The 14,846-nt window shown below is 38.7% G+C and overlaps 1 protein-coding gene across 1 annotated transcript in view; it reads left to right on the forward strand.

Annotated features, from left to right (window-relative positions):
• The window catches only part of CENPP (centromere protein P), a 238,588-nt gene that overhangs the window by 51,502 nt on the left and 172,240 nt on the right, over positions 1-14,846 (forward strand). Inside the window, exon 5 of the mRNA XM_027550308.1 lies at positions 12,589-12,685. Coding sequence (XP_027406109.1) covers positions 12,589-12,685 — 97 coding nt within the window. The remainder of the gene's footprint in view (positions 1-12,588; positions 12,686-14,846) is intronic.

Consider the following 14,846-nt stretch of genomic DNA (forward strand, 5'->3'; position numbering starts at 1 on the left):
GCCTGGTGTGCTGTAGTTCATGGGGTCACAAAGAGTCTGACACGACTGAGTGACTGAACTGATTCCTAGGGTTTTTTTTTTTTTAAGTTTAAAATTTTTAGTCCAAATTTTTCTTTGTGCTTACTTTATCCTTGCTTGAGAAAGAGACATTTGGAGTTACTTTACGTTTTTGACTATCATAGTTGCAATTGAAAGGCACCACTGCCAACATTTAGTGAAGGAAGTCCATAACATCTGTTTTACATTTAATGAAGTTTTAACTGTGCTTGGGAAAAATAGATAAAACGCAATAATTCCTACAGCTATAAGAGCCAACACATGCATGCTCTCTTTCTCTCTCTCTCTCACCCACACACACACACTTTCTAAAATAGTATACTATGGACATATAAAATGGGAGTGAGGGGATTGTGACTTAATCCACTTTAAATACAGTTTTTTTAAAAAGTTATGTAACAAAACTATCTTTTTCTTTTTCTCTCTTTCTCTGAGTATCGTGTGTGTGTGTGTGTGTGTGTGTGTGTGTGTGTGTGTGTGTTTAAACTTTGGGCATTGTAGTTTTTATTTTTTATTTCTTGGCTCACTCCAGCATCACATGATTGAGCGCATATTTTTTGCTCCCTTGCTTGATGAAGATCAAAATGTCTTATCAGTTTGGCCTTGTAAGCTCTAATGAAATAACTACTGCTTTTTATAGGTTTCCCTTGATGGTTCAGTGGTAAAGAATTCGCCTGCCAATGCAGGAGATTCAAGAGACTCAAGTTTAATCCCTGGGTCAGGATGATCCCCTGGAGAAGGAAATGGCAACCCACTCCAATATTCTTGCCTGGAAATTCCCATGGAGAGAGGAGCCTGGCGGACTTCAGTCCATGGGGTCGTGAAAGAGTCAGACATGACTTTGTGACTAAAAAACAACTGCTGTTTATAAGCCTTTGTTCTTTGGAGAGTAATTTCATCTCTCAGGCATTAGAAAAGTATTGATAATATTTTTATTTTTATTGTCTGTCTGAGATATTTCAATTACATAAGGTAACTTTTAACAGTCTACTTAGATATAATACTTCACCACTACAAGTACTGTCTGGAAATGCTTATAGCCATATAGATCTCTTTCTCTCTCTTCGTGTTTCAGATTTTATATGAATTACATTCATATGTATGCACTGAAAACCCCATCAGACAACGTTATAGTTTTTTGCTTTTCAACCATGATGTATAACTTAAGGAACTAAAAAGTGGTAGACTGTAATATTTAACCAGGTTTTTACCATTTCTGTTGTTCTCTTAGGTACTTTGGTGTACAACCTAAGAATAGAGGTGTTCTCTTCTGTACTCATAGTGCAGTGAATGACTCTATAAATTGACGTTTTTAAAAATAATTTCTGGTTTTTTGTATTTATTTATTTGGCCACACCAGGTCTTAGTTGTGGCATACAGGGTCTTTGTTTCTTCGAGTGGGATCTTCTTTTGCAGCACAGACTCTCTAGTTGTGGCGTGCAGACTCAGGAGTTGCAGTGCAGGAGTACCAGAGTGTCTGTGGGGTTGGTTGCTCCATGGCATGTGGGATCTTAATTTCCCAACCAGGGATCGAACCCACATCCTCTGTATTGCAGGGTGAATTCTTAACCACTGGACCACCAGGGAAGTCCTCATAAACTGACATTGATATAATACTTTCATCTATTTTGCCATCCATATTTCAGTTTGGTTAGTTGATCTAATAATGTCCTCTCTTGTGTTTTCTTTTCCTCTGCAGTACATGATCTAGTCTAGGGTCAAGTATTGCATTTAGTTGTCGTGTCTTATAGATTTCTTTAATCTGGAACAATTTAAGAGCGCTTCATGACTTTGCCATCTTTACAAAATACAAGTCTTTCACCTCCCCCAAGTCCTGCCACATATAGAATGTTTTTAATTTTATCTTGAATTTTTTTCTCATCAATTGCTCTTATGTTAGACAAAATACTGTATAGGTGATGTTTTGTCTTTTTCAGAAATCTGTTACTCAAAGGTGATGTTAATTTTAATCATCAGCCAAACTGTTACCTGATTCTCCACTATATCATTACTGCTTTTTTTTTAACCTCACAACTAATAGGCAATCTATAGGGAGACACTTTATGACCATGCAGATGCTACTCCTCATTAAAATTTCTGCCTATATTTAGCATCACCTGGTGATTCTTATCTGATCTTCTCTTTACTATGATGGTTGCAAACTGATGATTTTTCAACTCCAGCACTTCACTTTACATTTCTCAATAAACATTAGAACTTGCTTAAGAAATAAATCACCCTTCACCCTGTGTATGTGTACATATGTGTATATATCTATTTATTATAGATATTTTATCATTCTTCTTATTTTTCTTAAAGATGTACAATTCTTTACTCCTATATTTTTGAACACTTCCTTACATTTTGGCATAAAAAGACTTTCCAGTCTTAAAAGATACCTCTTCTGCCCCAGAATGAAAATTTAAAAATAAATAAATACATACGTGTTGAATGTGTATTATGTACTCTGTACCGTATTAGTCTCTCATAATATAATTGAACAATATTAGATAGTGATAAGTGGTATCAGGGATAATAAAGCCATGCCCTCCTCCAAGTAATCTTCCCAACCCAGGGATTGAACCCAGGTTTCCTGCATTGCAGATGGATTCTTTACTGTCTGAGCCACCAAGGAAGCCAATAATAATATAATTGAACAATATTAGATAGTGATAAGTGGTATTGGGGAAAATAAAGTGGGATGGGAAATAGGGAATATACGTGATAAATGAGAGCTATTCACTTTTAAATAAGGTGGTCAGGGAAGGCCTTATTTAGAAGATATTGTTTTTGTTGTTCAGTCACTTAGTCATTTCCAACTCTTTGCGACCCCATGGACTGCAGTACACCAGGCTTCCCTGTCCACCATCTGTTGGAGTTTGCGCAAACTCACGTCCGGTGATCCCATCCAGCCATCTCATCCTTTGTCGTCTCCTTCTCCTCCTGCCTTCAATCTTTCCCAGCATCAGGGTCTTTTCTAATGAGTTGGCTCTTAGCATCAGGTGGCCAAATTATTGGAGCTTCAGCATCAGTCCTTCCAATGAATATTCAGGGCTGATTTCCTTTAGGATTGACTGGTTTGATCTCCTTGCAGTCTAAGGACTCTCAAGAGTCTTCTCCAACACCACAATTTGAAAGCATCAATTCTTTTACAAGGTGACATATGAGTAAATCAAGGAGCTAACCTTGCCTTATTGTACCTCGCTGGGTATCAACTCTAGGTACTCTCTAAAAATGAATCATATGCTGCCTTTTATTATAATCACCTAGTGTGTATATATGTGTATATGTATATATATATATGTTATCTTTAGTTTACAAATATGTGATAACAAGGACAGTGTACCAGTATATAACACATTTCATTGGTTTTAAACTAATGACTAACACCTCTGAATTAGGAAAAATATTTAAACTCTGTGGAGCTCTTTCTTTATCTGCAAAATGAAGGAACTGGATAACATTATTTGCAAGCTTCTGCCCCATTCCAGAAGTTTATATGAAGGATAACAAATCAAAGAATAAAAATATTTCTGAGAAATAATGGAACTTATTGGAGTTGGAATAATAGAACTATGAGAACATCCTTAAGCTATTAATAGGTCTCTCGTTTACAGCATGGAGTGAGCCAATATTTGGGGAATGCATCTCAGCAAAACTAAAGCTACAGTTTTGTATTCCTCTGGGCCACCCACTCTACATAAAGTTACTTCATCTAACAGATCGCCTATTGTTTGATATTACTTGTGGCATAGATTCCTAAACTCCTTCAGTAAGAATATGTGCCCACCACTATTTACAATACACTCAACTGATCTAGTTACAGGGACTCTTTGAGAATGAAATCTATGTGCCAGATGACTTCTTTGCTTTTTTGCTGTTGTTTTTGAAAAAGCAAAAGCATAAAAAGTTCTAACTGAAAGAGATTTAGGATAAAACTACTCAGATTAATCATTTTACATGTAAGCTGAATGGTTATTACATAAGCATGCTCTTTTTTCGTATGCCTGAGACAATTTTAGATCATTTTCCAAGAATCAATTTAATTAATCCCCATGCTGACTTCCACAAGCTACTTGCTCTATGGAGTTACTTACTATTCCAAATTTTAATAAATTCACCAAGATTACTTTAAAAGTAGCTTCAGTGATCATTATTTTTTACTCAGTGATCAAGACATGCCACAAATTGGTCACTTTCATAGACATATCACTAGCTTCCATGAAGACTAGGTTGGTGAGATCCCTCTGAGAAGCAGTTCCAGTGTGTTCTTTAACTCATGGTTACAGGGTTATTTGCCTGAATGACCAAGTATGGAGAGAATAAACCTCTCTACTGCTGTTTATATAGTCTCAGTTCAGTTCAGTCACTCAGTTGTGTCTGACTCTTTGCGACCCCATGAATTGCAGCATGCCAGGCCTCCCTGTCCATCACCAACTCTCGGAGTTCACTCAAATTCACGTCTATCGAGTCAGTGATGCCATCCAGCCATCTCATCCTCTGTCGTCCCCTTCTCCTCCTGCCCCTAATCCATCCCAGCATCAGAGTCTTTTCCAATGAGTCAACTCTTCGCATGAGGTGGCCAAAGTATTGGAGTTTCAGCTTTACCATCAGTCCTCCCAAAGAACACCCAGGACTTATCTCCTTTAGAATGGACTGGTTGGATTTCCTTGCAGTCCAAGGGACTCTCAAGAGTCTTCTCCAACACCACAATTCAAAAGCATCAATTCTTTGGTGCTCAGCTTTCTTTGCAGTCCAACTCTCACATCCATACATGACTACTGGAAAAACCATAGCTTTGACTAGACGGACCTCTGTTGGCAAAGTAATGTCTCTGCTTTTGAATATGCTATCTAGGTTGGTCATAACTTTCCTTCCAAGGAGTAAGCGTCTTTTAATTTCATGGCTGCAGTCACCGTCTGCAGTGATTTTGGAGCCCCCAAAAATAAAGTCTGACAGTTTCCCCATCTATTTCCCATGAAGTGATGGGACCGGATGCCATGATCTTAGTTTTCTAAATGTTGAGCTTTAAGCCAACTTTTTCACTCTCCTGTTTCACTTTCATCAAGAGGCTTTTTAGTCTAGGGTAGTCTTTTTCCTGTCTACAGGAAGCTACAGATTACATGTGAAATAAACATCTATGTTCATATATCCTACCTGGCTAATGTTTAAAGTTAGTAATAAATGCACAGGAAACTATTTTAAAAGATTTTTTAAAATTATTTGAGTATGGTAAGTCCATCAGATCAGAAAGATGATTACGATTGGAATTTTTCTCACATTTCCTGCAAGGAGGGGTACATCATGCCATAGGCACCACTAGAATAGGTCAGGAGTCAGTGGGAGAGGGGGAAGCTGGTCATCTGTGGTTTCTGAGGTAAGGAAAAGGTAAGTCAAGGTGAACAGGCTTACACTGGCTAGTTTGAAAATTTTTAGAAGGCTCTGGGTCATAAAAGCTGTCACTAAATGCCTCTGGTACCTAAGCCTGGGCAAGTGGATAAGGGTATAGCAAATATAAAGGAGGTGGTTGAGATACAAGTTCTGGACTGGTTGGATCAAGTTAGAAAAGCACACTCAGGAGCAAGTTGTTTACTATCTCTAAGAATGGGCTAATCTTGGGAGGCATGGTTTGCTCAGGGTTATCAAGACTCTAGACGTCAAAGCATCAGAATACAGAAAATAAAAAGACATGATTAATGCAGAGCCCTCTCTGAGTCCTTTTAAAATCGAAGGCATAGATGTCAGTGAAACTAACAGAGTAAGTAAGTACCTTTGAAGATTCTATCCTCTCTAAAAGCAGCAAGAAAACTGGCCAAAACTGTCATGATCAGATTTTTTGGAATTCTAGAAATGAACCATCTTTGCATGAAATGTTTCCATTTTCAGTTTTCTTGAAGATATCTCTAGTCTTTCCCTATTCTATTGCTCTCTGTTTCTTTGCGTTGTTCACTTAAGATGGTTTTCTTATTACTCCTTGCTGTTCTCTGCAAAGATTAGTCTGAAGTCTAAAGCCAGGAAACCTGATTCCTCTAGCTCCATTTTTCTCTTTCAAGATTGCTTTGGTTGGCTATTTGGGATCTTTTGTGTCTCCATACAAATTTTGAAATTTTTTTTTCTAATTCTGTGGAAAATGCCATTGGTAATTTAATAAAGATTGCACTGAATCTGTAGATTGCCTTGGGAAGTATAGTCATTTTGATAATATTGATTCTTCTAATCCATGAACATGGTATATCTTTCCATCTCTTTATGTCTTCTTTGATTTCTTTCCCCAGCATCCTACACTTTTTGAAGTATAGGTATTTTGTCTTCTTAGGTAAGATGCAATGGTAAATGGAATTTCTTCTTTAATTTCTCTTTCTCATCTTTCGTTGTTAGTGTATAGAAATGCAACAGATTTTTGTGTATTAATTTTATAACTTGCAGCTTTACCACATTCACTGCTGAGTTCTAGTAGTTTTCTGATACCATCTTTAGGATCCTCCATATATACTGTCATGTCATCTGCAATCCAATTTGGATTAACTTTACTTCTTTTTCTTCTCTGATTGCTGTACCTAGGACTTCCAAAAGTATGTTGAATAAAAGTGGTGACAGTGGACATCCTTGTCTTTTTCTTGATGTGACAGGGAATGCTTTCAACTTTTCACCGTTGAGTATAATGCTAGCTATAGGCTTGTCATATATGGCCTTTATTATGTTGAAGTATATACCCTCTATGCCCACTTTCTGGGGATTTTTTTTTTTATCATAAATTGGTGCTGAATTTTGTCAAAAACTTTTTCCACACCTATTGAGATGTCCCTTGGACTGCAAGGAGATCCAACCAGTCCATCCTAAAGAAGATCAGTCCTGGGTGTTCATTGGAGGGACTGATGTTGAAGCTGAAACTCCAATACTTTGGCCACCAGATGCGAAGAGCTGACTCATTTGAAAAGACCTTGATGCTGGGAAAGATTAAGGGCAGAAGGAGAAGGGGATGACAGAGGATGAGATGGTTGGATGGCATCACTGACACAATGGACATGTGTTTGGGTGGACTCCGGGAGTTGATGATGGACAGGGAGGCCTGGCGTGCTGCAGTTCATGGGGTTGCAAAGAGTCAGACATGACTGAGCTACTGAACTGAACTGATTGAGATGATCATATGGTTTTTATTCTTCAATTTGTTGATGTGGTTTATCACATTGATAGATTGGCAGATGTTGAAAAATTCTTGTGTCCCTGGATGAATCACACTTGATCACAGTGTATGATCTTTTTAATGTATTGTTGGAAAAGAATTGCTAGTATTTTGTTGAGGATTTTAAATCAATGGAGTAGGATACAAAACCCAGAAATAAGCCCATGCACCTATGTTCAGTTAATCTATGACAAAGGAGGCAAGACTGCACAATATTCCTTCTCTTGTGTTCCCTGCCTAGAGAAGTTCCTTTAGCATTTCTTGTAAAGCTGGTTTGGTGGTGCTGAATTCTCTTAACTTTCGCTTGTCTGGAGAGCTTTTGATTTCTGCATCGTATCTGAAAGAGACTCTTCCTGGGTAGCGTATTCTTGGTTGTAGGTTCTTCTCTTTCATCTGCATAGACTTTTCTGTTGACCATGATGGGCTACTCCATTTCTTCTAAGAGATTCCTACCCACAGTAGTAGATGTAATGGTCATCTGAGTTAAATTCACCCATTCCAGTCACATCTATTCTATTACTAGTACTTCTATTACTAGTCACATCCACAACTGGGTATTGTTTTCGCTTTGGCTCCATCCCTTCATTCCTTCTGGAGTTATTTTCCACTGATCTCCAGTAGCATATTGGGCACCTACCGATCCACGGAGTTCTCCTTTCAGTATCCTATTATTTTGCCTTTTCATACTGTTCATGGGGTTCTCAAGGCAAGAATACTGAAATGGTTTGCCATTCCCTTCTCCAGTGGACCACGTTCTGTCAGATCTCTCCACCATGACCCGCCCATCTTGGGTTGCCCCACGGGCATGGCTTAGTTTCATTGAGTTAGACAAGGCTGTGGTTCTAGTATGATTAGATTGACTAGTTTTCTGTGATTATGGTTTCAGTGTGTCTGCCCTCTGATGCTCTCTCGCAACACTTACGTGGGTTTCTCTTACCTTGGACATGAGCTATCTCTTCACGGCTGCTCCAGCAAAGCGCAGCCACTGCTCCTTACCTTGGACGAGGGGTATCTCCTCATGGCCGCCCCTCCTGACCTTGAACGTGGAGTAGCTCCTCTCGGCCCTCCTGCTACTGCACAGCCATAGCTCCTTGGACGTGGGGTTGCTCCTCTTGGCAGCTTCCCCTGACCTCGGGCATGTGGTAGCTCCTCTTGGCCGCCGCCCCTGACCTCGGGTGAGGGTTAGGTCCTCTCAGCCACTGCCCCTGACCTCAGGCATGTGGTAGCTCCTCTCGGCCGCCACCCCTGACCTCGGACGTGGGGTAGCTCCTCAATCTCAAAATAGACAGAATGATCTCTGTTCATTTCCAAGGCAAACCATTCAATATCACGATAATCCAAGCCTATGCCCCAACCAGTAACGCCCCAACTTCAGAAGCTGAAGTTGAACAGTTCTATGAAGAACTATAAGACCTTTTAGAACTAACATCCAAAAAAGATGTCCTTTTCATTATAGGGGACTGGAATGCAAAAGTAGGAAGTCAAGAAACACCTGGAGTAACAGGCAAATCTGGCCTTGTAGTACGGAATGAAGCAGGGCAAAGGCTAATAGAGTTTTGCCAAGAGAATGCACTGGTCACAACAAACACCCTCTTCCAACAACATAAGAGAAGACTCTATATATGAACATCACCAGATGGTCCACACCAAAATCAGACTGATTATATTCTTTGTAGCCAAAGATGGAGAAGCTCTATACAGTCAGCAAAAACAAGACCGGGAGCTGACTGTGACTCAGATCATGAACTCCTTATTGCCAAATTCAGACTTAATTTGAAGAAAGTAGGGAAAACCACTAGACCATTCAGGTATGACCTAAATCAAATCCCTTATGATTATACAGTGGAAGTGAGAAATAGATTTAAGGGACTAGATCTGCTAGAGTGCCTGATGAACTATGGACTGAGGTTCGTGACATTGTACAGGAGACAGGGATCAAGACCATCCCCATGAAAAAGAAATGCAAAAAGGCAAAATGGCTGTCTGAGGAGGCCTTACAAATAGCTGTGAAAAGAAGAGAAGCAAACAGCAAAGGAGAAAAGGAAAGATATAAGCATCTGAATGCAGAGTTCCAAAGAATAGCAAAGAGAGATAAGAAAGCCTTCCTCAGTGATCAATGCAAAGAAATAGAAGAAAACAACAGAATGGGAAAGACTAGAGATCTCTTCAAGAAAATTAGAGCTAACAAGGGAACATTTCATGCAAAGATGGAATCAATAAAGGACAGAAATTGTATGGACCTAACAGAAGTGGAAGATATTAAGAAGACGTGGCGAGAATACACAGAAGAACTATACAAAACTTCATGACCAAGATAACCATGATGGTGAGATCACTCACCTAGAGCCAGACATCCTGGAATGTGAAGTCAAGTGGGCCTTAGAAAGCATCACTACGACCAAAGCTAGTGGAGGTGATGGAATTCCAGTTGAGCTATTTCAAATCCTGAAAGATGATGCTGTGAAAGTGCCACACTCAATATGCCAGCAAATTTGGAAAACTCAGCAGTGGCCACAGGACTGGAAAAGGTCAGTTTTCATTCCAATCCCAAAGAAAGGCAATGCCAAAGAATGCTCAAACTACCACACAACTGCACTCATCTCACACACTAGTAAAGTAATGCTCAAAATTCTCCAACCCAGGCTTCAGCAATACATGAACCATAAACTTCTGGATGTTCAAGCTGGTTTTAGAAAAGGCAGAGGAACCAGAGATCAAATTGCCAACATCCGCTGAATCATGGAAAAAGCAAGAGAGTTCCAAAAAAACATCTATTTCTGCTTTATTGACTATGCCAAAGCCTTGGACTGTGTGGATCACAATAAACTGGAAAATTCTGAAGGAGATGGGAATACCAGACCACCTGACCTGCCTCTTGAGAAATTTGTATGCAGGTCAGGAAGCAACATTTAGAACTGGACATGGAACAACAGACTGGTTCCAAATAGGAAAAGGAGTACGTCAAGGTTGTATATTGTCACCCTGCTTATTTAACTTATATGCAGTGTACATCATGAGAAACGCTGGACTGGAAGAAGCACAAGCTGGAATCAAGATTGCCGGGAGAAATATCAATAACCTCAGATATGCATATGACACCACCCTTATGGCAGAAAGTGAAGAGGAACTCAAAAGCCTCTTGATGAAAGTGAAAGAGGAGAGTGAAAAAGTTGGCTTAAAGCTCAACATTCAGAAAACTAAGATCATGGCATCTGGTCTCATCACGTCATGGGAAATAGATGGGGAAACAGTGGAAACAGTGTCAGACTTTTTTTTGTGGGGGGGACTCCAAAATCACTGCAGATGGTGATTTCAGCCATGAAATTAAAAGATGTTTACTCCTTGGAAGGAAAGTTATGACTAACCTAGATAGCATATTCAAAAGCAGAGACATTACTTTGCCAACAAAGGTCTGTCTAGTCAAGGCTATGATTTTTCCAGTAGTCACGTATGGATGTGAGAGTTGAACTGTGAAGAAAGCTGAGCGCTGAAGAATTGATGCTTTTGAACTGTGGTGTTGGAGAAGACTCTTGAGAGTCCCTTGAACTGTAAGGAGATCCAACCAGTCCTTTCTAAAGGAGATCAGTCCTGGGTGTTCATTGGAGGGACTGATGTTGAAGCTGAAACTCCAATACTTTGGCCACCTCATGCGAAGAGTTGACTCATTGGAAAAGACTCTGACGCTGGGAGGGATTAGGGGCAGGAGGAGAAGGGGACGACAGAGGATGAGATGGCTGGATGCCATCACTGACTCGATGGACGTGAGTCTGAGTGACCTCCGGGAGTTGTTGATGGACAGGGAGGCCTGGCGTGCTGCGATTCATGGGGTCACGGAGAGTCAGACATGACTGAGCAACTGAACTGAATACAGTGGATGGTACATAGTAAGACTTCAGCCTAAGGAATGAGTGAACAAATGAATTGGCACTGTCCTAATCTCATCTCTGATATTTTCCTCTTCACTTGTCTCCTACTCCTCACTGTAGCCATTCTGAATACCTTGCAGTTCTTTGAACACAGTGTTCTCTTAACAGGGACCAGTCTTTGTCTGTACACCTTTCCTGTGTGCTTCCCCAGTAATGGAAAGTAGTGTCATGCCTTCTGTGTAGGCATTATTGTATAACGGAGTTCATGGGGTCACAAAGAGTCAGACATGACTGAGCGACTGAACTCTGCATAGAATTAGATAAACAGGGTGACAGTATATAACCTTGTCATACTCGTTTCCCAGTTTGAACCAGTTCATTGTTCCATGTCTGGTTCTAACTTGCTTCTTGACTTGCATCATGTTTCTTAGGAAACAGGTAAGGTGTTCTTGTATTACCATCTGTTTAAGAATTTTCCACAGTTTGTTGAAATCCACATAGTTAAAGGCTTTAGCATAGTCAATGAAGCAGAAGTAGATGTTTTCTAGAATTCCTTTGCTTTCTCTGTGATCCAATGGATGTTGGCAGTTTGATCTCTGTTCCTCTGCCTTTTCTAAATCCAGCTTATACATCTGGAAGTTCTCAGTTCATGTACTGTTGAAACCTAACTTGAAGGATTTTGAGCATTACCTGGCTTAGCACATAAAATGAGCACAATCTGTGCTCATAACTGTCCTCACCATACAACTACTGTACAGGAGTTTGAATATTCTTTGGCATTATGTCTCTTTGGGATTGGAATGAAAACTGACCTATTCCAGTCCTGTGGCCACTGCTGAGTTTTCCATATTTGCTGGCATATTGAGTGCAGCACTTTTAAAGCATCATCTTTTAGGATTTGAAATAGCTCAGCTGGAATTCCATCACCTTCACTAGCTTTGTTTGCAGTAATACTTCCTAAGGCCCACTTGACTTCACACCCCAAGATGTCTGGCTCTAGGTGAGTGACCATGCCATAGAGTTTTCGTGATCGTTAAGACTTTTTTTGTATATCTTACGTGTATCCTTGCCACCTCTTCTTAATCTCTTCTTCTTCTGTTAGGTTCTTATCATTTCTGTCCTTTTTTGTGCCCATCCTTGCATGAAATAATGACTAGGAACTAGTAACTAAGACCAGATATATTCTTTGTTATACCATGGATCATCAAATGAGGTATCAAGGAGGATGTGGCATTTGTGTGATGTCTTGAAAGATGGGTAGAATTTAAACATTTGAAAATGGAGAAAAGTGAATTCCAGTCTGAGAAATCACACAGGGGCACATACTCAAAAATGCAGAGTTTGGTATATAGAAATATATCAAGCAAGTACTTTTCAAGCTTTAGTGTCAGGTCTGTAAAAGGCAATAATAAAATAAAGCCAGATTGGGGGGGGGGTTCATTTAATGATATTTATTAATCATAGAACCTTGTATTTCTACAGAGCAGAAGAAAAAAGAGATCTGCTTATGTTTTTCCGAAGCCTACGCTTCTTTGTGGAGTGGTGTGACTATCGTAAGCGCACATTTAAACATTTCAAGGTAGAGTCTAAAGTCTTTCAATTTAAACATATATGGAAAGTGAAGCTGATGTCAATTTGGGGATTTAAGATAACATTCTTAAAGTTTTCAAACAATAGAAAATATTTTTATTGGCTTCTGGGATTTGCATTTGTTTGCAATAAATAGAGGAGGAATGCTTCTGTAGAAATCAGTGAACCATTTTCACTGAAAGAAAAATAATTATAGTCATATTTATTTTATAATATACATTTTGAAAAATTAATCTGTCAAGGATACTTGAAGTAAAATGCTAAATGCTAGTAAAGAATATGAGCTTAGAAGCCTTATAATGTCATAATGTAATCTTTACATTCTAAATCACTCTCTGTATTTAAGCTTCTTATTTATTGTATATTTCAAGTTTAAATATTGAGGTCTGATTCTTATAAAGTAATGCTTCTTAGGCCTAATGCAGATACATTCAAAGACATTTTTAAAACTCCCTGTTTTTGTTTGTCATAGCTAGAATTATGTTTGGCTACGTTGTAATCCTCTGACTCATGCTTAGCTGGATAGGATCAAATTACTGACAGCAGGGATCCACACAGAAATCAGTTCTAAAAGAGTTCACATGAATAATATGGCAAGGTTCAGGTTTCCTCAAAATCCTGAGTCATGACTTTTGTCATGACTATTGTTTTTATGACTGGTGCTAACACTCATTTATTTTGGATTCTTTGTTTAAATCATCGTCATCATCATTTGCATTTTATTTGGTTGAGCTAATCTGTCAAGCATAGGATTTTCTTTAGAACGAAGCATGCTGATTTCTGTACTGTACTGTGGTCCCTTGAGGAGTTCTCAGGATCATGTTGTTTACTTGCAGGTGCTCTTGAACAAGAACAGTTAAATAGCTCTTCTTCAGAATTGGTAAAATAGAGTAATAATTGAGGAGCATGCTGGCAGTTATGATAATAAATCATATCATATGGCCATTTACTTATACATTAGGATGAGCTGTGGGAAATGTGAGCACTGGTTCCATTTTCAAGCTGACTTTCCTTGACATGTTTTTAAGGCAAGTAGAGAAGTATAATTGGTGTGCTTTTCCTGTAGCAAATAAAGTGCTTATTTGAGCTGGTCTTTGCTGGTGACAAGGTTGTTAGAATGGAAAGAAACAGTCACATGGTTGTGCAGTCATCACCAGTGTTTATCTACAGAATGTTTTATTCATCCCAAACTGAAAACCTTGTCCCCATTAAACACTTAATTTGTCATTCCTCTGTCTCCCAGCTTCTGGGAACCATCATTCTATTTTCCATTTCTGTGAATTTGACTAAGTATCTTGTTCAAGCAGAATCATCAAATTTGTTCTTTTTGCCAGATTATTTCACTTAACATACTGTCCTCAGAATTTATTTATATTGTAGCATGTGTCAGAATTTCATTCCTTTTTAGCCCTGGATACTATTCTGTTATATGCACTTACCAAACTTTGTTTATTCGTTCATCTTTAATAGACACTTAATTGTTTTCACTTTTTGGCTATTGCAAATAGTCCTTCTCAAGTCATTGGTGTACAAATATCTATTCAAGTCTCAGTTTTAATTCTTTTAAGTATATATACCTGTGAGTGGAATTGCTGGATTGTATGGTAATTCTTTCTTTCAGCTTGCACCACTTTACATCCCCAACAGCAGGGCATGAGGCTTCCAATTTCTTCACATCCTTGCCAATATTCATTATTGTCTGGGTTTTTGTTTTGTTTTTACTTTTTTTTGTTTTTTGTAGCCAAACTGTTGGGTGTGAATTTCTATCTCTTTCTGGCTTTGATTTGCATTTCCTTCCCTAATGATTAGTGACCTTGAGTATCTTTTCATGTGCTAATTGTCCATTTGTATTTCTTCTTTGGAGCAATGTCTATTCAAGTTCTTTGTCCCTTTTTGCATCAGGTTTTTTGTTGTTGTTGAATTGTAGATATTTTTTTATATATTTACTTCATCAAATATGATTGGCACATATTTTCTTCCATTCACTGAATTGTCTTTTCATTTTCTTGATAGTGTTCTTTGATGTATAGAAATTTTTAATTTTGAAGTCCAGTTTATCTATTTTTTTCTTTTTTATCCTGTGCTTTTGGTGTCATATCCAGGAAATTGTTGCCAAATTCAGAGTCATACAGAATTTTCTCTTTATTTTT

This window comes from Bos indicus x Bos taurus, chromosome 8, assembly GCF_003369695.1.
Source record: "Bos indicus x Bos taurus breed Angus x Brahman F1 hybrid chromosome 8, Bos_hybrid_MaternalHap_v2.0, whole genome shotgun sequence".
In the NCBI taxonomy this organism is placed as follows: Eukaryota; Metazoa; Chordata; class Mammalia; order Artiodactyla; family Bovidae; genus Bos; species Bos indicus x Bos taurus.